Source organism: Alexandromys fortis, unplaced genomic scaffold (genome assembly GCF_014885135.2).
Source record: "Alexandromys fortis isolate MF-2015 unplaced genomic scaffold, M_Fortis_MF-2015_v1.1 scaffold_152, whole genome shotgun sequence".
NCBI lineage: Eukaryota > Metazoa > Chordata > Mammalia > Rodentia > Cricetidae > Alexandromys > Alexandromys fortis.
The window spans coordinates 2232013-2253272 of record NW_026068045.1 but is presented as its reverse complement, the minus strand read 5'-3'; the positions used below and the strand labels follow the sequence as shown (position 1 = coordinate 2253272).

At 48.9% G+C, this 21260-nt stretch overlaps 2 protein-coding genes across 8 annotated transcripts; both read right to left on the bottom strand.

Moving 5' to 3' along the window:
- Window positions 1-68: 68 nt before the first annotated feature.
- Window positions 69-5313, bottom strand: Scamp3 (secretory carrier membrane protein 3). Of its 3 annotated transcripts, none has more exons than XM_050166401.1 (9): window positions 5120-5307; window positions 4708-4785; window positions 3396-3524; window positions 3195-3315; window positions 2054-2182; window positions 1579-1738; window positions 1385-1486; window positions 812-929; window positions 69-503 (listed from the first exon to the last, which is right to left on the bottom strand). In XM_050166401.1, exons 1-9 carry the CDS (start codon window positions 5183-5185, stop codon window positions 357-359), a joined length of 1050 nt encoding a protein of 349 aa, XP_050022358.1. In that variant the 5' UTR covers window positions 5186-5307; the 3' UTR covers window positions 69-356. The 3 variants fall into 3 exon arrangements, with proteins under 3 accessions (XP_050022358.1, XP_050022359.1, XP_050022360.1); XM_050166402.1 differs by having other exon boundaries at window positions 3198-3315; window positions 5120-5305; XM_050166403.1 differs by having other exon boundaries at window positions 356-503; window positions 812-1009; window positions 5120-5313.
- A 665-nt stretch (window positions 5314-5978) lies between these two features.
- Window positions 5979-17529, bottom strand: Clk2 (CDC like kinase 2). Of its 5 annotated transcripts, none has more exons than XM_050166395.1 (13): window positions 17389-17529; window positions 15214-15383; window positions 13683-13911; window positions 12923-13010; window positions 12508-12574; window positions 12226-12342; window positions 9785-9951; window positions 8823-8917; window positions 7800-7929; window positions 7627-7709; window positions 7389-7468; window positions 7122-7212; window positions 5979-6503 (listed from the first exon to the last, which is right to left on the bottom strand). In XM_050166395.1, exons 2-13 carry the CDS (start codon window positions 15381-15383, stop codon window positions 6318-6320), a joined length of 1503 nt encoding a protein of 500 aa, XP_050022352.1. In that variant the 5' UTR covers window positions 17389-17529; the 3' UTR covers window positions 5979-6317. The 5 variants fall into 5 exon arrangements, with proteins under 5 accessions (XP_050022352.1, XP_050022353.1, XP_050022354.1 ...); XM_050166396.1 differs by having other exon boundaries at window positions 12923-13007; XM_050166397.1 differs by having other exon boundaries at window positions 13683-13908.
- Between the last annotated feature and the right edge of the window lie 3731 nt (window positions 17530-21260).

Below are 21260 nucleotides of genomic sequence, written 5' to 3'. Positions count from 1 at the left end.
CCCCCTCCCCCTTCCCCCCACAACACTCTGTCAAATGGCCTGACCTCCAGTAAAGATACAGGAAATGGTGAGTTTTAGTCATACTTTTTTTTTTCTTTTTAATTTAAATAACGGAAGAGACTTCCTTGGCACAGCAGAGGGAATCTGGGTTTGGGGTATGTGAGAGGTGGCAGCAGTGTCGCCAGATGGGGGATAAAGGCAGGTGATGACTGAGTCACAGTGGGCTCCCCAAACCTCCAAGTCAGGTTTAGATTCGTGGCTGTGGAATTAAGAGCCCCATAGAAGTTATTAAGTAGCAATGCCTCCCCGAACCCCTGAGACTCCAGGGAGAGAGGGCCAGGACATCCCAGGGGATATCATGGGGCCCTGAAGGCATTTTCAGCAGCCCCAGCGGCTGCATTGGCAGCAGCAGTCCGAACCGCAGGGTTGGAGAAGACACCAGCAGCAAACTCCTGCTGGGCTTTCTGAAAGCTGGCACCTGTTCGGCGGTACAAGGAATGGATCTGCAAGAAGATGGCAGACACATCACAACATAGGCAAGTCTCTCCCACCCCACCCCAAGCTGACACCACCATTCACAGGTCTACTGTTCTTGCCTTTCCTTCCGGGATGACACTCCCTCAAAACACATAAATTCCTCCCTCCCTGCCCCAAAGTCCATTAGTTGAGAACCCGCCCCTCCGCTTGCCCTGCCCTGGTTCCTTCTTAATGTTCCGCTCTGCACCCCCTAGGGACCCGTGCTCTCACCCCCTCGCCCCCACTCCCGCCGTGTCCCTCACCCCCTCGCCCCCACTCCCGCCGTGTCCCTCACCCGCTTCAGCATCACAATCCCCAGCACGGCGATGGCAGTGAAGAGCAAGGCGACCAGCAGCATGAGCACAGCCACGGCTGGGTTGGTGCCCACCGCCACAATCGCGAACACCCAGCCACTGTGGGGAAGAGGTGTTGGTGAGGAAGTCTGTTTGGCAGGTGTTGGCAGGGGCTGTTTTCCCAGTTTTCACTGGGTATGCTGTGAATCGTAACACACCCATCAGTGGTCACCAATATGGCAGCCTTCCACGAACCAGTCCCACTCCATCTAATCTTGTCACACTTATCTCTGAAGCGTTAGCTCCTAGCTCTCCTGGCGTCCTCACTCAGAATAGGATCTTCTCACTTCAGGGTGCTCCCTTCTCTCAACTATGGTGACATGGACGTCCCCAGGAAGACTTCTTCAGCTGCTCCTGTCTAGAGCTCCCTGGGCTCTCTAGCCAAGTATCTTGACTTGTTAAATCAGCCTCTTTGGGAAAAGCCCACATGTCCCCTACTGGACAACTCTACCTCGTAACTGAATTGCCTAGGGTGGGAGGAAGAGGCGAGGCAGGAGAGGTGGCAACTCACACACCTGAAGCCCCACCCTGGGATGCCAATGGCCTGGAGGACAAAGAACACATCCTGGACGAAGAAAATGAAGAAAAAAACGAAGAAATTGAATGAACTATCACTCCTGCAAAGAGAAAAAAAGTGGGGGGGAATTAAGACTGGGTTGGAGAAGCAGCTATGGGACCCCCTGCAGACCCCCACCCGGCCCTCACCTACCTGAAAGCCTTATACATTGGGCGGTACCAGCAGACGAAGGAGCAGGGGGTGAAGAGGAGGAGCCAGAGCATGGACAGCCCAAAGCCGGACCCACTGCTGGTGTCCACACAGAACCTGGCCAGGCAGGCCAGGAAATTCAGGACAAGAGCCAAAGTGCTGCCTGAGGGGCAGAGGGACAGGATGAGGGGCTGTCTGGAATGCAGTGAAGCCCGCCACAAGTGCCTTCCTAGTGTGGCAGCAGCATGAAAGGATGGCACCCCATGCCCTAGAGAATGAACCCCACAGATCAGGCATGATCTCCTTGAAAAAAATATGCAGTAATTCAGAATGCATTTATGTGTGGTGATAAAGGAAGGGTGGGCTAAGAACACACACACCATGAGAGAGATTAACCCTAATGGGCCTCGCTTTCAGAGTGTACTCTGGGGCATTTACATTATCTGCAATGTCTCCCAAAAAGACTTCTCACACTCACACAACCAGAGGTAGTACATGGTGGACACTGTCTTCTGAAATTCTTGTGGGATCTCCATGGAGATGTCCTGGAAAAAGCAAGGCTGGACTGGGCAAACAGATGGTAGGGGAGGCCAGTTGTTCTGTCGAGCTGTAAGGCAAAAAGCAGGAGGAAGGCCTCACAAACAAGTGTAAATCAGCAAGGGACACTCTCCCCTCCTCCCTCCACTCCTGTCTTCTCAGTTATGGATCCAAAGAAACAAAAAGTGGAAAGCAGGAGGCATGGCAGAGTGCATCTATTATCCCACACTGAGGAGTCTGGGCAGGAGGACAGGAAGTTCCAGCTCAGCCTGGTCTACACAGACCCTTCCAAGACAAAACAAAGAACAGAAAAAGAGTAAGCAAACAGTTACTATCTGCAATATTTGCGGATCGTGTCAAAAACTCTGCATAGGTAAATTTATTCAACCCTTACGATTTCCTACTTTGTAAAATAAGAACATTTTAGAAAACAGGAAACTGCTGGGGTGGTGGCGCACGCCTTTAGTCCCAGCACTCAGGAGGCAGAGGCATGCAGATCTCTGAGTTCGAGGCCAGCCTGGTCTACAGAAGGAGTTCCAGGGAAGGCTCCAAATCTACAGAGAAAAAACCCTTCTTGAAAAAAAAAAAAGCAAGAAACTTCAGTGGTGTGATTTTTTTTTTGCTGTTGATGGTGGTTTTTTGAGTGCTGGGATTAAAGGCGTGCGCCACCACTGCCTGGCTCAGTGGTGGGATTTCTGAGACCACCAGCCCAGGGCTGGAGTGATGACTCTGGCAAAGGTGCAGTGTTTGGTTCCCAGCACCCACATGAGGGTTTACAACAGCCTGTAACTTCAGCTCTAGGGGGGTCTGCTGTTCTCTTCTGGCCTCCATGGACATAGCACAGATATGGATGCATCTACATACATGCAGGTAAAACAATCAAATGCACAAAATAAAAATATTATAAATCTTTAAAAAACAAACCCATTATTTAACTGCATAAGATCCCACGGTTAAGAAGCAGTGCCAACTCTAACTAAACTCAATTTTAATACCTGACTGATGAACATATGATCTAAGATGTTTTCACAGCTCCTTCCAAACTATCAAGCGTTCTTTCTCACCTACCAAGACCTACTTACTACCTGTGCCACCCAGGCCAACATGCTGCAGCTCTCGCTCCCGGCGGTCCAACTCCTCTGCCTTCCGGTTGAGCTCCTCCTGCTTCTTGATCAGCTCCGCAGTGGCAGCTGCAGCAGAAGCCTATACAACAGGAGCAGAGGCAGTTGTGAGCTGCAGACCAGCGCCGGCTGCTTTCCTTACCAGCTGCACCCCCCGCTTACCTGAGTGCTATAGGAGCCGTAGTTCTTGGGCTCTGTAGGGCTGAGCTTCCTTGAGGACTGTACAGTGGGAGCTGAGGGTGGCGGCAAAGGGGCTGGGGCTGGGGCAGGAGGCTCATAGGCTGGCGGGGGCTGTAGGAAACAAGCCTCAGAGGTCAGCTGGTAACACCGAGATCTCGTCTGCATGCCTTATCTGCCACATCAGCAGCTCCTCTCCGACAGTCAGGAACCTCCTTGCTGTTTGCTTTTTTTTTTTCGAGACAACAGGCACTTGGGCTAGTCTACAACTTGCAATCCTCCTGCCTTAGTCTAAGCACTGGGTAGTCCTGTGTCATGTGCCTAATAGGAAGCTACTTCGTGTGAGTTTAAGTTGGACACCTCTTTCAGGACCTGTAGCAGTCCTGTCCGCGCCTCTTATCCCATGCTTCAGTAATACATGAAGCATTTATCCACATATTGTCTCCTTAACTTTTTCTTTAAAGATTTATTTATTTCATGTGTATTTCTGTTTTGCCTGCATGTATGTGTTAGGGTGTCGGATCCCCTGGAACTGAAGTTACAGACAGTTGCGAGCTGCCATGAGGGTGCTGGGAAGTGAACCTGGGACTCTCTGGAAGAGCAGCCAATGCTCTCATCTGCTGAGCCATCTCTCCAGTCCCTCCTTAACTTTTTAAAATTACATTTATTTACTCATGTGTATCCGCTCTTGAACAATGGTGTGGCTGTGGAGGTCAGAGGAGAACTTGTGGAGCTTGCTCTGTTCTCCATCACACTGGTCCTGGGACTGAACTCAGGCTGAGCCTTTAGCACCTGAGCTACTCGGCTTTTCCCCACTTCCTTAGACAGGGTCTCATACATCCCACTCTGGTCTCCAACTTGCTACTAGCCAACGATGACCTGGACTTTGACTACTCCTGCCTGTACCTCTCAAGTGTCTCCATCCTGTTTATGTAGTGCTGTGGGCTGGGGATTAAGCCCTCTCCAACTGAGCTACAGCCCCGTGCTCCCCTTAACTCCTCTACTCTCAAATGTCTGCTAGTCCTCCTCATCGTCTGCACTCTGATTGCAGACCTAAGCAGGTTTCTCAACCCTGACAAGCCCCAACCTCGATTCTCTTCAAGTAAGCCTTTCCACAGACCGAAGGTCCTCCCTGGACTGACTTTCCTAACTCCAAACTAGATGACTCGGTTGCCCTGATTGTATGTTGTCTCTCAGAGAGCTAAAATACACAGCACTTAAAGCCTCAGTACGCACAGACGGAGCTTCTCACACACTTCCCTTCCCCTGCTCTTCTGTGTTCCCTCTAATTGCTCACCTCTCGGTTCTCAAAAGGGTTGTACACATCAAGCGTGGCATACTGCTGGCTGGGTCGGTGCTGGATCACTGCTGGGTCCTGAGAGCAGAGACTTGGGTTCAGGGGGCACTCGATGCCAAGGGAATTCCTAGGAACTTCCCCCAAACTGCTGGTAGCTCTAAGTACTGAGACTTGGTGACACGCCGTTGTTCCCAACATTTGCCTTCAACTCCATCACCCTATATTGCTAGAACCCACTCATTACAAGGGCAGAGCCCGCTTCCCATTAGCCCCCCAGTGCTCACTGGCCTGGAGCTTCCGTAACCTCCACGTAGAGACACTCCTTCCCTGGGTCAAATGTCACGAATGGGAATAGGAGTCCGACCCCACAGATTTGGGGAAAGACTGCCCAAAGGAGGCCGGCACAAGTCACCTGAAAGGGATTGTCAAGCTCGCCGGAGTCGGGGAACGGGTTCCCACCGTCTCTGTTCTGAGCCATGTTTGTGAGGCCGGCCGCCCCTGCCCTCCACGCCCCTGCCGCGGGAGAACGGCGCCGGCGGCCCTGAGAACTCCCTCCGTGCGCTCCGTCTACCCGCTTCTCTGTGTTCCAATTGGCTAAAGCAACCGGAAGAGTCGCTAAGATTCCCGCAGCAGCAGCAAACTGCGCTTGCGCCTCAGTAAAAAAAAACTTAAGCGGGAAGCACCTCACGTGATAACCCTGAACCAGTCTAGCGCCGCACTTCCTCCACGTGATTGCTATCAGGAAAGAACTTCTCAGCCCAGGTGACCTCACGTAAAGGAACGGAACACAGATGGGAAGTTTTTGCACTGGACAATGGATGGAGACTGTTTTCTTTTGTTTTTCGAAACAGGGTTTCTCGGTAGCTTTGGAGCCTGTCCTGTAACTAGCTCTTGTAGACCAGGCTGGCCTCACAGAGATCCGCCTTTCTCTGTGCTGGGATTAAAGGCGTGGGCTACCACCGCCCTTGGAAGGCTGTTTTCTATATGGGTTTCTGGCTCTACTAGAGGGGACAGCCTCATGGCTACCGTCACATGCCCACTTATTTACAGGGTCAAAGCTATTTCCCAACAGTAACTACTCCAGATCACACAACTTCTATCTGATTGCATCTGTTTTAATCTTTACTACCTTCGAAAAGAAAGTGCATTTAAATTAATAGTCTTGGGTCTAATTTGGGAAGGCAAAGATCTGCCTTTGTACCCAAATTCAGAATAGCTACCAATTGTTTCACCCTTTTACCCCAATACCTTTGATCCTCAAATTCCAGGGATGGGGGTCAGATGAAGCATTTATTTCACAAAGACTGTACAAAATCCCTTATAAAACATGGGGTAGACACCACCTGGTTCCCTCACTCTGCCCTACATCAACTCCACATGAGAGGCAGATGCGGTTGGCAGAGTAAAGAGCAGTATATACAAGGCAGGAGTTGAGGTGACAGGTACAAGTTCTGTCATATATACACTATTTCACATATTTACAGGTATAAAGGAGCCAAAGGCAGGAGAGGGCTGAGTTCTGGCTCTGTTCTCTTGTATAAAAAAGCACCAGTGTCCTGGACTGGACACCCACTGCTACACAAGAAGCAGGAGGGTCCAAAGCCTCATTGTCACCGACTGATATCCCGACTGGAGTCCCACAACTTGGTGTTGGGTGGCTCAGTCCGAAGGCAGGCGAAGAAAGGGTGCTGGAGGGCTTCACCTAAGGTCAGTCGCTTAGCAGGTTCATACTCTAGCATGCTTTCAATCAGATCGAAGAGCTGGTGGTGTTCCTCTGCCTCTGAGGTCAGATATCGCTGGTGGAGGGCAGGAAGAAGGTAAAGTGGGCTGCCTGACAAACTTCTATCATTTTTCTTTCCTTTCCATTCTCCCTGTGAGATAAGATCTCTACAGAGCCCAGCTGTTCTGGAACTATGCACTGCAGCTGCCTCAGCACCCCAAGTGCTGGAATTGTAAGCCTGTGCCACCATCCCTAGCTCTCTGCCTCCCTCACAGCCCTACCTTTCCTTTGGGAAAAAGAACCAAGACTCAGTTTGCATGCGATTTGAATGCTACCTCACCACAATCACACTGTGACCAACGTACATTCCTACTAGCACAGTGTCGTTCAAAGTTTTACTGCATATCCTCGTCAACTCCACGAGTTCCACATTAAAGCATAAGCTCTTCAAAGCTGGCTTATTCTTTTTCTGTCTAACCTAAAGAATCCAGGACATGGCTATGGCTTGTGGATGTCTCAAAGTTAGGCTATCTAACCTCCTCCCTTCTCTGTCCATTGTTGACCAAATCTTCTTTCAGTTTTCCATACTCCCTGTCCTAACCTCCTGCTTATAAAGTGCATTCCAGGGGCAGACCACCCTAAGAAGGAAGCAACCTTTGGAGTGTGGACAACATAAACCCCTCTCCGGGCTCACCCGCAGTGGTTTGCAGTTTTCACGCACGTAGCGCCCAGCTGATGTGTTCTCATCCCAATCCAGGCGACCCCGATAAAAATATTTCTGTTTTCTAGAGGGGAAGGGGAAGTTTTTGCATCAGAAGGTTCCCCTTTTATAAAATGCTTTCCCTTGTTTAACCATGTGAAAGAACGTAGGGGTTCGGGGGCATCAACGAGAGAAGAAAATTATGTGCAACAGACAAACTCCATGGAGAGAAAAGGGCAGCCCCTCCTGCTCAAGGTTCACCTTGTCTTTCGGATCATCCGAGAAGGGATAGGACCCAAGATCCTTTCCATCATGGTTAGATGCTCTCTGTTGTCATGGGTCTGGGAAACAAAGATAGAACTAATTATGGCACTAGGAAGGAATGCTGGGGACTAGTTGCCAGATGGGCAATGTGGAGGGCTGCGTAAGTATGTCCTCAGCAGATCAAGAAAATGGGCAGAAGAATGCCAGGTGTCCCAGTAATATCCCCACCACTTACCTGGAAGAGGGTGAAGCCAACGTAGTACTCAAAGATGATACAGCCTATGCTCCACACATCACAAGGCTGTGCCCAGCCCAACTCTGTGTGGTGAGGAGCAAGAGGTATTAAGTTGCTTAGGACACTCTACCCTTACATCACCTCACACACTGGGCAGCCCTGAGCTCCCTTACCAAGGATGACCTCTGGGGCCCGGTAATGGCGAGTGGAGACAATGGTGCTATGGTGTTCATGGTCAAAGGTGGCACTGCCGAAGTCTACCACTCGCACAGCTGTGCTCTTCACACTGCGCTCGTCTCGCTTCTAGGAGCAAAGCAGACGGGAATGAATCTCTGTCAGACTGAGATTCACAGACTAAGGAGCTTTTGAGTCTGAAAAATGTAGCCTTTCCCATATACCCAGGGAAATCTGGCTACTGGTATTTTGTTATTGAATGTTGAAACAGGATTTCACTATGTGCCATGTCAGGCTTTGAACCTGCAGCAATCCTCGTGCCTCAGAGCCTCCCAAGTGCTGGGACTACCGGCTTGTGCCACCACACCAGCTCTTACAGCAGTACTTCAAGAATAGGAAAGGAAGAAGACTAAAGAAATAATTGTGGAATAATATGGAAGTCTCTTAAGTCCTCAACGACTAAAGTGTCTGGTGTGCTGTTTTGGAAATCTGTAATTTGTAGCAGAAAGTAAGGAGTGGGCTAGAGAGTTGGCTCAGTGATTAAGAGCACTGGCTGCTCTTCCAGAGGTCCTGAGTTCAATTCCCAGCAACCACATGGCAGCTCACAACCATCTGTAATGAGATCTGGTGCCCTCTTCTGGCCGGCATGTCTACCTGCAGGCAGAACACTATACATAATAAATAAAATCTACCTAAAAACAAAACAACAAAAACCAAAAACCAGTGAGGAGGCCCTTTAGCACTGAGACTCAAGCTGTCCGGCAAGTTGTTCTCCTACTACACAGAAATGCTCATCTGCAAGAAAGAGCACGGCCTCTTCCATCCTATCAGAAAACGTTCCAAATTGTCCTTCAATTTAAGTCTCCTTAAACTGTTCCCTTTACATTTATTGGGGTACACTGGTTTTACCCAGCTGAAGCCAGACAGGGAGAAATTGGTCAAAGGAAGAACACAGCTAACCAAAAGCCAACTGGCCTAGTTGTCTGCCCCTTTGGACAGAGGGTGGCCCTTGTCCATCTTACCTTCTCTAGGTTGTAGGTGAGTTCGTAGTCTGAATTCACAAAGAGAATATTTTCAGGTTTGAGGTCCGTGTGTGTCAACTTGTTATCATGGAGGACTGCAGGGGAGAAGGCTAGATCAGGCTTGATCCAGGTGGCTAGTGCTAACTGCAGCAGCTGACCCCTGAATGAGTACCAAGGACAAAGCTGGAGGCAGGCCCAGACTCCACTGGGATTACTTTCCGCTCTGCAACTAAATGATATGCCTGGTCTGAGCTTTATCTGAGTAATATAAAATATACAGTTCATCTGATGGAAAGCAGTGTGTGCTACAAGTGGGAGTTTTTATTTGGTCTTGACTTTGATCTATGTAAGTATCAGACATTCTGCAAACTCAATTCATTAAAACTGCATCACTGCCGGGCGGTGGCAGTGCACGCCTTTAATCCCAGCACTTGGGAGGCAGAGAGATGCGGATCTCTCTGAGTTTGAGGCCAGCCTGGTTCAACAGCTAGTTCTAGGACAGGCTCCAAAGTTAGAGAAATCCTGTCTCGAAAAACCAAAACTAAACCAAAACAAACAAACCCAAACTGTGTCACTGTGAAGACGCAGAGGAACAGTTACTCTGCACTCCGAGGCTGGTACCTCAGATGAATGATTCAGTCTTCTCCCGTGTGCTCTGTGTGAGTGAAGAGCGCCATTACACAAACCTAAGACTCCAGCAAGAGGACTTCTGTGCTGCTGTCCAGCACTTCTCCAAGAAAGAAGGGAGAAAAAGACACTAAGGGCTGTGCTGTGAGTGTGGAGTGAGAGCAACCAGTGATGGGAAAGGCATCAGTCAAGGAGTTACGTCAGGAGAGACGTCAGACAGTCGCAGGTGTGCAGGTACACTGACTGGTTAGGGGCTTGCCTAGCACTCAAGTATACAGACCAAGTCTGATAGAAGGAAGCGCTGCCCAGAGTCCACCTCAGCCCACCCCACTCACACTTGACGGCCTGGCAGAGCTGGAAGGCCATGTGGCGCACTTGGTGGATGGGGTAGGGCAGGTAGTTGTTGTCTTTGAGGAAATCGAAGGTGCTAAGGCCCAGAAGCTCAAAGGAGATACACATGTGGCCATGGTAGTCAAACCAGTCAAACATCTGGACACAGAGGCTGAGAAAAGATAGGGGAAGTTGGATATCTAATATGATCCCAATAGCCCACCACCCCACCAAAAGGAAGGACTGCTCGGTTGTTGATTCCAGTTGTATAAAAACATGCCAGTTAATATCACTAACAAAGGCTAGGAATGTCGCTCACTTGGTAGAGCGCCTACTTGGCATGCACAAGACCCAAGGTTCCACCTGCAGCATTATATTTAACAGTTATGTTGACATGAACCTGCAGTTTCAGCCCTGGGGAGGTGGAGGCAGGAGAATCATAAGATCAAGGTCATCCTCAACTGCAGAATGAGTTTGAGGTTTGCCTGCACATTTTTAAGTGATGCCCTGTCACTTAAAAAAACAAAACAAAACAAAAACCTCTACCTGCCAAACTCCCAAACATATTTTTATATAATTTTAAGTAGTTCAAAACTTCTTGGCTGGATTGGGGCTGAAATTCAGAAGACAGAACTTGCCTATTATGCAAGAACTCATGATCAATCCCAACCCTCAAGGAAAAAAAACCCTATTTTTTTAAGCGAGGTGTGGTGATGCACTCCTGCTGTCAGAGCACTCAGGAACTCAGAGGCAGGAGGATCACCATGAATTTGAAGACAGCTTGGGGTATGTAGTTAGACCCTGTGTCAAATAAACAAATGAGCTCCCCTACCCCTATTTGTTGAAGAGCTATTAACACCAAATTCCAAACACTCTGGATTCTCAGTTAAGTCTGGATCTCACTGTAGCCCAATCTGACCTAGAAATTCGTAGATAGCCCACCCTGGTCTCAAATTAATATGCCATGTATCCCAGCTCTAATGCCAGACATTTCATATCAGCACTGTGCTGCCCAAGGTTACATTTACTGTTTGGTTAAATCATATATAAATGATATAGTCCAGCATGCACAGAAGTTTAATACTCGATATCACATAAAACTAGGTGTGGTGGTACACTTCTATAATAAAGGCAAGAGGATTAAGAATCAAAGTTATCCTTGCCTTTGGCTACAAAACTGAGTAGAAGCTAGCCTGGGCTACAATGAGATACTGCCCAAAAAACAAACAAAACAACCAAGCCTTTGCATCATAAGTTTATGCAATGCCTTGTCTATGAACTGTGTGGACCACATAGATGCCCACAGTCTCAACGAAGGTCTAGAGCCTGCTACTTTTCAGTTAGCACTCAGGACCACTAAGGGTCTCCTACTCTATCCCACTGCATTTAAAAATGTTATTTGTAATTAGGTGTGAGTTATGGGCACGAGACTGCAGATTTCTGAGGAAGCCAGAGATGCTAGATTTCCTTAGATCTATGTTTTGTTTTGTTTTTTGAGACAGGGCTTCTCTGTATGGCCTTGGCTGTCCTGGAACTCACTCTGTAGGCCAGGCTGGCTGTGAACTGAGATCTGCCAGCCTTTGCCTCTGCTGGGATTAAATCCTGTGCCACCACTGCCTGGCTCCTGTAAATTATTTTGAGTTTCTATATGGGTACTGGAAACTAAACTCCGGTCCTACCCAACGGCAGCATACACTCTTAACTACTGAGTGACCTCTCTAGCACTAGTCTCAAACATCTGAGTCTCCTGCCTCAGTTTCCTGAACAAATTTTGTGTCTGTATGTTGTATTGGGGTTTGAATTTAAGACTCTGTAAGATAGTTGGCTGGCACTCCATCCCTGGGTTACACCTCCAGCACCTTTTTCATTTGTGGGAAAAGGTCTTACTAAATTCTCAGGCTTGCTCTGTAGCCCAGCCAGGCTTTACGCTCCCAATCTGTCTTTTCCTCTCTTCCAAGTGGCTAGGATCATCAATAGTGATGTTCATCACTGCCAGGGGCATGCCCAGATTGCAGAGCAATCTAAATGTGATAAAGACAAGCGGGGGATTAAAGAATGTCACAGACCCATACTGCTGGTTTCCTACTCTTATATGATCAAAAATTGAATGGGTTGGGTGTGGTGGCACACGTCTTTAATCTCAGCACTCAGGAGGCAGAGGCAGGAGGATTTCTGCAAGCTCAAGACCAGCCTGTTCTGTAAGGAGGTTTGAGGCCAGCAAGAATCACACAGAAAAACCATGTCAGAAAGAAAGGAAGGAAGGAAGGAAGGAAGGAAGGAAGGAAGGAAGGAAGGAAGGAAGGAAGGAAGGAAGGAAGGACGGACGGACGGACGGACGGACGGACATGAAGGTCTATATTCTCCTGCCTGCCTAGCCCTGTCTGGAGTCTTCCTTCCTTCCGGAGGTGGAGCCCTTAGCTCCACACACACGCCTTTGCTTGCTTACTTCTTGCTGTCGGGGTCTTTCTCATTGATCTTCTCTAGCACGTTAATCTCTAGTCGGGCTGCTTCCTTGTACTTCTCCACATTCTTAATGATCTTCAGGGCAACTCTTGCTCCACCCCTGTAGGTCAACAGGGGAGGCGTCTGTTGGGTTCAAGGACATCTCAGACTGACTGGGTCAGTGTAAATACTAAGAAATTCTGTCTGTCTAAACTACCAACAATTTGATGCCCTCATAATCTTCCATGCCTAACAGATGTGGAGCAAGCAGCAGGCCAGTGGTTACCTGCGATGGTCCACACACTGCACCACGCGGCCAAAGGTCCCTTCTCCTAAGGTGCTTACAATTTCATCTGAAACGAAAGAAAGCAGGGTCGGGGAGAGGGAGGGAGAAAAGGGGGAATGAGATGAGCTGGAAGGAAATAGGGCACAGCAGCCTGGGGTGAGGAGATGAAGGAAGGGGGAACAGACACAGATGGCTGCAGGGGAAGAAAACCCCTGTGTGACTCCCACCACCTTTAACCCAGGGGCCATGAGAGCTGGGAGCGGACAACAGTCAATTCTCAACAGCAACTCAAACCACCCAGATGAGCAACACCACTGAGAAAAGGCAAAAGAGGCTGTGACTTGGGTTGGCATGGGACGTTAAGATGACTATGGGACCATTACAGGCTATAGGATTGTTACGATTTGGCTTGTACATCGCTCTTGTAGCCAGTCCCCGACGTGGTAGATGAGGTGGCCCTCAGCGTCGTCCTCTACACTCTTGGCTCTCCGGCTGCTGGGCTGCTGTCGGGGGGTGGGGGGGGTCGGAGCAAGCCAGGTGTCGGATCGGGGGCCGAAGGGAGTCGGGGTGGGTGGTGGAGGGGTCACCGGTCACAGGCGCCCAGCCAGGGGGGACAGACGATGATGGGGGACAGTGGAAGGGAACACGTCAGATGCGGTAAGGCGGATTGGTGTGAGAAGAGAGAGCGGCGCATAATCTCAAGTCCCCAAACCCAAATCAGGACAGGAAGAAGGCACGGGTAGAGCAGAAAATGTTGATGATGTTGCCAGTGTTACCCACAACCCCATGCTCTATGAAGCACCCTTCTAGGCAGATGCAGTCTTCCCCTGCCCCCCAACCCAAACTCGCCTGAGGGGCCACAGAGCCCAGGGCTTGGGAGATAGAGGCCTTAAAAAACAAAGGCCCTCATAAAAAATAGAGGCCTCTGGGCAGAGTAGCTGCTCCCAACACAAGCTCAACTTATCACTTAGGGCATAAATGTCTCATGCCCTTCTCTCTCCAAAGTAAATCTGGGGCCCCTTGAGAGTCGCAGAGCTCCCAAGAGGATAGGCACACTCAGTACCCACTCCAATGCTCATGCTTCAAAGCATGAGTGAGAATAAGGGGACTTTAATTACCAGGGTCCCTGAGGGACTGAAAAAGAATAGAGAGTAAAGGTCCAGGCTGGCACTCACTGAAGATGAGCGGCTGAATGTGCGGCTACGTCTCCTCCGCCGCCTGTGCTTCCTCCGGCTGCTGCGCTGGCTTCGGTAACTGCTGTTTTCCCGATGGTACTCATAGGAATGCCGAAAGTCTGTGTCATAGTAGGCCTCTGCTCGATCCCGGCTATAGTCATTGCGTCTGTAGCTGCCGCAGTACCGACGATCATAAACCCGCCGATCAGATGAGTGATCATCATAGCTGCTGTTGGATAACAAACACCCGTAAGGTCCAGGCCACATTTCCTGTCACACCATGCGACAAGGTCCTATCTTAGGAAAAGAAGAACCATAGGAGTAACATGAGGAAGCACCTGCAGACATCCTCTGGGGCTCCTCCTGTCCAATGACACAGAACCCAAAACCTGCTTGCTCTCTAAAGTTTCCAGATGAAATGTGGCCTTGCTCTAACCCAACCCACTCCTCTCCATACCACGGAATTATTTTTTTTTAATTTATTTTTATTTTATGTGCATTGGTGTTTTGCCTGCATGAATGTCTCTGTGAGAGTGTCAAGTCTCCTGAAACTGGAGTTCTAGACAGCAGAGAGCTGCCATATGGGTGCTGGGAATTGAACACGGGTCCTCTGAAAAACAGTCAGTGCTCTTAACCACTGAGCCATCTCTCCAGCCCCACCCCACAGGCCTCACTTTCATGTTGGCTCAGCAGCTCTCTAGCTGTTAGTATATGGCATGCACTTCTCACCACTGAAGACATTTCAACCACTGATTCTCATCTGTCCCACCAGGCCAGCTTAGGTGTCCCTTTCGCACAAGGCTCTCCGTGAGTCAGGCAGGGTGGCACACACCACTAATCCCAGGGCTCCAGTGGGGGAGGCAGGCACATCTGTGTGAGTTCTAGGCTAGCCAGGGCTACACAGTGATAGCTTGTCTCAGGGACAGTGGGAAGCGGGCTAAAGAGACAGCTCTTACAGAGGACCTGGGTTCAATTTCCATTGCCCACAGGGAGGTTCACAACCATCTATAACTCCGGGTCTAGGGGATTCCACACCTACCTTCTTCTGGTGCTGAAGGCACCAGAGATACATGTAATGTAAGACAGACATGGAGGCAAAACACTTACTCACATAAAATTTAAGAAGGGGAAAAAAGTATGTTTCTTCTTAATTACATACATCCAGACCCATTCCAACAAAACCTGGTGGGTGCAGCTTCCCTCCCTAAGTACTTCCTCTACCATCTTTCAAAAAAATTTTTTGAGAGTTTCACTGGCTTCAAACTCAGTATGAAGTCCAAAGAAGCCTTGAACTGATCCTGCCTCATCATCCCAAGTACTGGAAGTATATATATATATTTGTAATGCCAGGAAGTGAACCAAGGACCAAATGCATGTTAGGTACATGCTCTACCACAGAAGTACAGACCTAGCCCCAAGTCACTTCGGCCACTTTGCCCACTGGCTTCAGCATGTTACTTACCAATCAACATTTATTAAATAAATGAATAAACCTGTGACCTGGAATCAGTCTCTCTTCCCGAGGGCTCACCTTCGGGACCGAACGTGATAGCTGTCCTCCCTCCGCCGCCGCCTTGTCCGGTCACTGGAACTTGACCAGGAGCGACTTCTTCTTCGCTTATGCTTTCGGCTCCGATAGTGTTCGTGATAACTCCCCCGGCTACCACGCTCTGAGGAATGGTACCTTCGGGGATGAGGCATCTGGGAGGGAAGGAAAAGCAGAATGGTAAGGATCATTCTGAGTGTTCAGAAACATTCTCTGGGACTGCAGACTTTTGGAGATACAAAGCTGCCTTCTTATGCTTTCTAGTACACGGATTTCTCTGTCTTTGTGTCTACAACTTTCCTTTACAGACTACACAACCACCTACAAATTCTGGCTGAAAAGTCGAGAAAGTCAAATTCAATTGCTCTACCTCAAATGTGACTCCATGAAGACCTTCAGGTCTGAGCCACAGTTCATGACAGGTGACAAGTATGTGACTGATAAATACTGCCACAGTCCATCTCTGCTGCAATCTATATGCAGCTGTACCCTCCGGAGTTCTTCACAAGCAAACAAAATACAGCTTTAGTTTACACAACTGCTTTAGTTATTAACAACAAGCCTTCCCCCTCCTGCACTCCTCCGTTAGGAGTACAAGGGCAGGAATCCAGTTCCAGGGACCAGGGTGTGGTCCTATAAATGTCCAGACCTCTGACAAAGCTGTGAACAGCACCACAAAGTGGCTGTCCATCTGTATCTTCCCTACCACCCTGTATTTACTAGGTAGAAAATAATTGGGCTTTTCCTCTTTCGACATTTCAAGACAGGGTTTCTTGGTAATGCTGGCCCTCCTGGAACTCTGTGTGGGCCAGGCTGGCCTCGAACTCAAGAGAGCCACCTGCCTCTGCCTATCAAATGCTGAGATTAAAAGTGTGTGCCAGCAAGCTTGACTCTTTTTTCTCCCCTGAGACAAGGTCTTTTTATGTAAACCTGGCTGAACTTGAACTCAGAGATCTTCCTAGTCTCTGGTCTTAGATGAGACCACACTTGTTTCCTTTTTTCTTTGTGTGTGTGTGAAGTGTGACTAACATATCCTAGGCTGTCCTCAATTTTTTTTTTTCGAGACAGGGTTTCTCTATAGCTTTGGAGCCTGTCCTGGAACTAGCTATTGTAGACCAGGCTGGCCTTGAACACACAGAGATCCGCCTCTCTCTGCCTCCTGAGCCCTGGGATCACCACCACCCAGCTTGTCCTCAATTTTGTTGTGCTACCTAGGATGGCCTTGAACAGCTGACCCTCTTACTTTCTCTTCCAAGAGAAGAACTTACAGAGCAGCCCCCGGCACGTCTGACTTTACCTAGCTGGAGATCAACCCAGAGCTTCAAGCATGCTAGTGAGAACCATCCTACCAACTGAGCTACACCCCCAGCCTAATAACTAGTTTTGAACTAACATAACTAATAACTGGGCCTCCACTAAATAAAACTGGACTGCTTAGGTTCATAAGTAATTTTTCGGTCAGGGAAAAAAAAAAATCAGAGCAAAATCACTCTTCCACTCCAGAAAAGCAATGAACAAGCTCAGTAGAATGAATCTCAGGTAGAGTTTTGGCCCAGGACCGAGAACATGAGGTTTGCAGGTTTAACTCCAACATCTGGTTGCCATTCTGGGCCACTTCCTCCCAACCTCCTTAAATTAAGAAAGGTGACCTAAAGTGGCTGGCAAAACAAGAAGATGGAAGCAGGAGCCTTTCCCAGGCAACTCAATCTTGACTAACTTAATTAACATAAATGCCATCTCACTTCGGACACCCTGTCTACAAAGTCACTTGGGTCCTTCCTAGAAAAGTCAATCCAATCTACTTTCTCAACTCCTAAATCTTGCTTCCCTCTTTCTTACACAGAAAACGCTGGTAATTCCCTGGAGTCAAACTCTTCCTATACACTTCAAGCAACACTTCTCGGTTCCAATGAAACCCTTGGGCCAACTTCTGCACGACTGGGACCGCTCCTGTCCCTACCTCATCACTTCTACGGCTCCCTCCAAGTTTACTATAGGTTTCGTCGCTACACCGGAGCGGTCGGCCTCCCTCCCTCTAATCGCGCTACTACTCAGCTACTTCCAGAGCCCAACATTCCTAATTTCGCCTCATCCCGTCGCCGCCCGTCTGGTGGTAGCCATCTTTCCGAGGCCCCAAGGTCCGTCAGCCCGCGCGCTCACCGTTCTGGCGGCGAGGCCCGTGCGCTTGTCCCACAGGAAGTCCGTGATGGCGGCGGCACTGCGGCCGGAGTCCCGGCACCCCCGCGGCGACGAAGTGCGGCTCCACCCCCCAACCCGGGGCCCTGGGACCTCCCGCCCCGTTCCCGGGCTCTGCTCCAGTCCCGCCCGCCCGGGCTCCGTCCCCGCCCCCAGGATCCGCTCGGCGCCTCTCGCACCGCCCCCGCCCGGGGCCCGATCCCAGCTCGGTCTCCGGCTCTGGCCTCTCCGCTCCGCCGCCGCTGCCGTGAGCGAGCGCGCACGCACGCACGTACGCACGCACGTCCTGCGTCACTTCCCAGGCTCTGATGGGCTCCGCCCTCGCACACCCGGCCCTTTTCGGAGTACGCCTGGGCTTCACCGGCACCCGCGGGAGCCCGCGAAGCTCTGGGAGCGCCTGTGGTTTCGGGTCGGGTGGCACTAGGAGCGTGTCACGTGTTTGTTGCCCTGTACTCGTCCTTCCCCATGCCTCCTCCTTGCTCTTCACTTGAAGACATTTGTGGCTTATTTAATATTGGAGGTTTAAGGAAAGGAATGCTAATTACATTGTATCACTTAGGCAAACGACTCCAGTGAGGCTTTATGAAGTCAGATTCTTCAAACATAGCTTGAAAATACATCCTCCTGCTGCTCAAGGCCAGCAAGGAGAGGTCCTGCATTGTCCTGCACAAAAGTCATTTATGTTTGGGGCAGTTGCATGGCCAGGCAAGAAGGGGAGAATTGGGGACCAGAATGGGGAACCATGATGTTTTAGCCAATTTATATTAAGTGAAAATTTATTGAATCTTCTCTCTGTGTTTTTAGATTTACCTTAAATTATTTGTCTGTACAAGAGCTGAGTAAATTGGGAGCATGGGGACCTTGGGGAAGGATTGAAGTGGGGAGGGGAGAGGCAGGGAGGGGAGCAGAGAAAAATGTAGAACTCAATAAATATCAATAAAAAATTAAATAAATTTATTATGTAAAAAATTATTTGTCGGGGCTGGAGAGATGGCTCAGCGGTTAAGAGCATTGCCTGCTCTTCCAAAGGTCCTGAGTTCAAATTCCAGTAACCACATGGTGACTCATAACCATCTGTAATGAGGTCTGGTGCCCTCTTCTGGCCTGCAGGCATACACACTGACAGAATATTGTATACATAATAAATAAACAAAATTAAAAAAAATTATTTGTCTGTAGCGGGGTATATGCATGTCAGTGCAGGTAGTCATGGTGGTCAGAAGAGAGCATCAGATGCCCTGGACCTGGAATTCTAGGCAGTTGTGAACTGTCCGATGTGGGTGAGAGGTTCTCCAGAAAAGCAGCTCAAACTCCTAACCACTGAGCCATCTCTCCAGCCCCAGTTTACTAAATATTAAAAAAGAACAAGAAGCTAAGTGGCTAATACCCATAATGCCAGCTCTTAGACAGAGGCAGGAGGATTTGAAAAACTTCAAGGCCAGTGTGAGATTGACTCAACAACAAACTAGCTTAGGGTGTGGGTCAGTTGACGGAGTAGTTGTATTATCCAGGATGCCCTGGCTGGAGAGCCACACGGACAATTTACGCATGATCAATCCCAGGACTTGGGAAGTAGAGGCAGGAGAATCAGGGGCTCAAGGTTATCTTTGGCAGCCAGGCAGTAGTGGTGCACTCTTTTAATCCAAGCACTCGGGAGGGAGGCAGAGGCCAGCCTGGTCTACAAGAGCTAGTTCCAGGACAGGGTCCAAAGCTACAGAGAAACCCTGTCTTGGGAGGAGCAGGGGGGTGGTATCTTTTTTTTTTTTTTTTTTTTTTTTTTTTGTTTTTTTCGAGACAGGGTTTCTCTGTGGCTTTGGGGCCTGTCCTGGAACTAGCTCTGTAGACCAGGCTGGTCTCGAACTCACAGAGATCCGCCTGCCTCTGCCTCCCGAGTGCTGGGATTAAAGGCGTGCGCCACCACCGCCCAGCTTGGGGGGTGGTATCTATCTTTGGCTATGTAATGAGTTTGAAGCTATTCTAGTGATACTTTAGACTGTCTAAAAACAAACTATTTACTTATCTAGCTATCTAATCTATCCGAGGAGCTGGAGAGATAGCTCAGCAGTTAAGAGCACTGGCTGCCTCTCTAGCACACACATAGTAGCTCAAATCAGCCTTGTTAACTCCAGTTCCTGTACACTGAACACTCTTCAGGCTTCTTCAGGCATTGCATGTAGTATTCAGATATACATGCAAGCCAAAATACCCAGGCACATAAAAAATAAATATGTATTTAAAAAAAAAACAGGAAGGAGAAGGGGCTGGAGAGATGGCTCAGTGGTTAAGAGTACTGACTGCTCTTCTAGAGGACCAGGGTTCAATTCCCAGCAACCACATGGCAGCTCACAACTGTCTGAAGATCCAGTTGCAGGGGATCTGACATTTCACACCCATGCACATAAAATAAAGTTAAATAAACCATAAAAATATTTAAAACCATAAAAAATAAAAAAGGAGACAAAAACACTATATATAAAGGAGTTTGGAAATTGCCAGAAAGGAGAATTCGGAAGGAAAACAATTCTCGGTTAATAAGCATATTAAAGTTAAGGAAAATCAGAGAATAGTAACTGGAGATTAGAGTAATTAGCCAGAAATAGTTAAGAAATTCCCTATGTAAAAAGGGAGCCAGGCCTGATGGCTCACACCTTTAATTCCAGCACTCTAGAAACAGAGGCAGGCAGATCTCCAAGAGTTCAAGACTAGCATGATCTGCATGAGTTCAAAGATAGCCAGGGCCACATAAAAAGACCTATTTGAAAAGGTGTGTGGGTGTGGGTGTGCGCGCGCACGTGCACAGGCACGCGCGTGCATGAAGATTTGGAAAAGCAATTTAATTTCCTTCCCAGGGAGACATTTCCGGGTCATTTGCACCAAGCATTTACTGACTTTCACTATGAGCCCAGCACTGTACCCAGCACAAGTTTCTTTTTCCCGAGAACTTCAGTCTGAGGTTCTGAGGATTGAATGGGAGAGGACACAGACCTGTAAATAAACAATGGAGTCCGGGCATGATAGCAGAGGCAGATGGGTCTGTGAGTTCCAGATGTACTAGTCTCCACAAGGTTGCACACTAAGACCCGGTATGAAAACATGTCAAGAACTGGTGTAAAGAGTGCTGCCCAGAGCTGGAGAGATGGCTCAGCAGTTATGAGTACTGACTGACCTTCCAGAGGATCTGGGCTCAATTCCCACCTGGCAGCTCACAACTGTCTGTAACTCCAGGTCTAGGGGCCCTGACACCCTCACTCAGACACACATGCAAGCAAAACACCATTGTACATAAAATAAGAATAAATAGGTTATTTTAAAAAATAGTACTGCCCTATCTGTTCTTAGAAAGCTCTAGCCTAGCTAAGTGGTGGCACAGGCCTTTAATCCCAGCACTAGGGAGGCAGAGGCAGGTGGACCTCTGTGAGTTCAAGGCCAGCCTGGTCTACAAGAGCTAGTTCCGGGGCTGGAGAGATGGCTCAGTGGTTAAGAGCATTGCCTACTCTTCCAAAGGTCCTGAGTTCAATTCCCAGCAACCACATGGTACTTCACAACCATCTCTAATGAGGTCTGATGCCCTCTTCTGGCGTTCAAGCAAATAGACAGAATATTGTATACATAATAATCAAACAAACAGAGCTAGTTCCAGGACAGGCTTCAAAGCTACAGAGAAAAACCAAAAAGAAAGGAAGAAAGTTCTAGCCTAGACTGTGTGAGGGGAAAATTAAGAATGTGAACACATTGTGTTTCCCAGAGGAGGTGAGGAGAGGAGGTGAGGAGAGGGGGTTAGGAGGTGAGGAGAGGGGTGTGTAGAGGGGGTGAAGAGAGGGGGTTAGGAGAGGAGG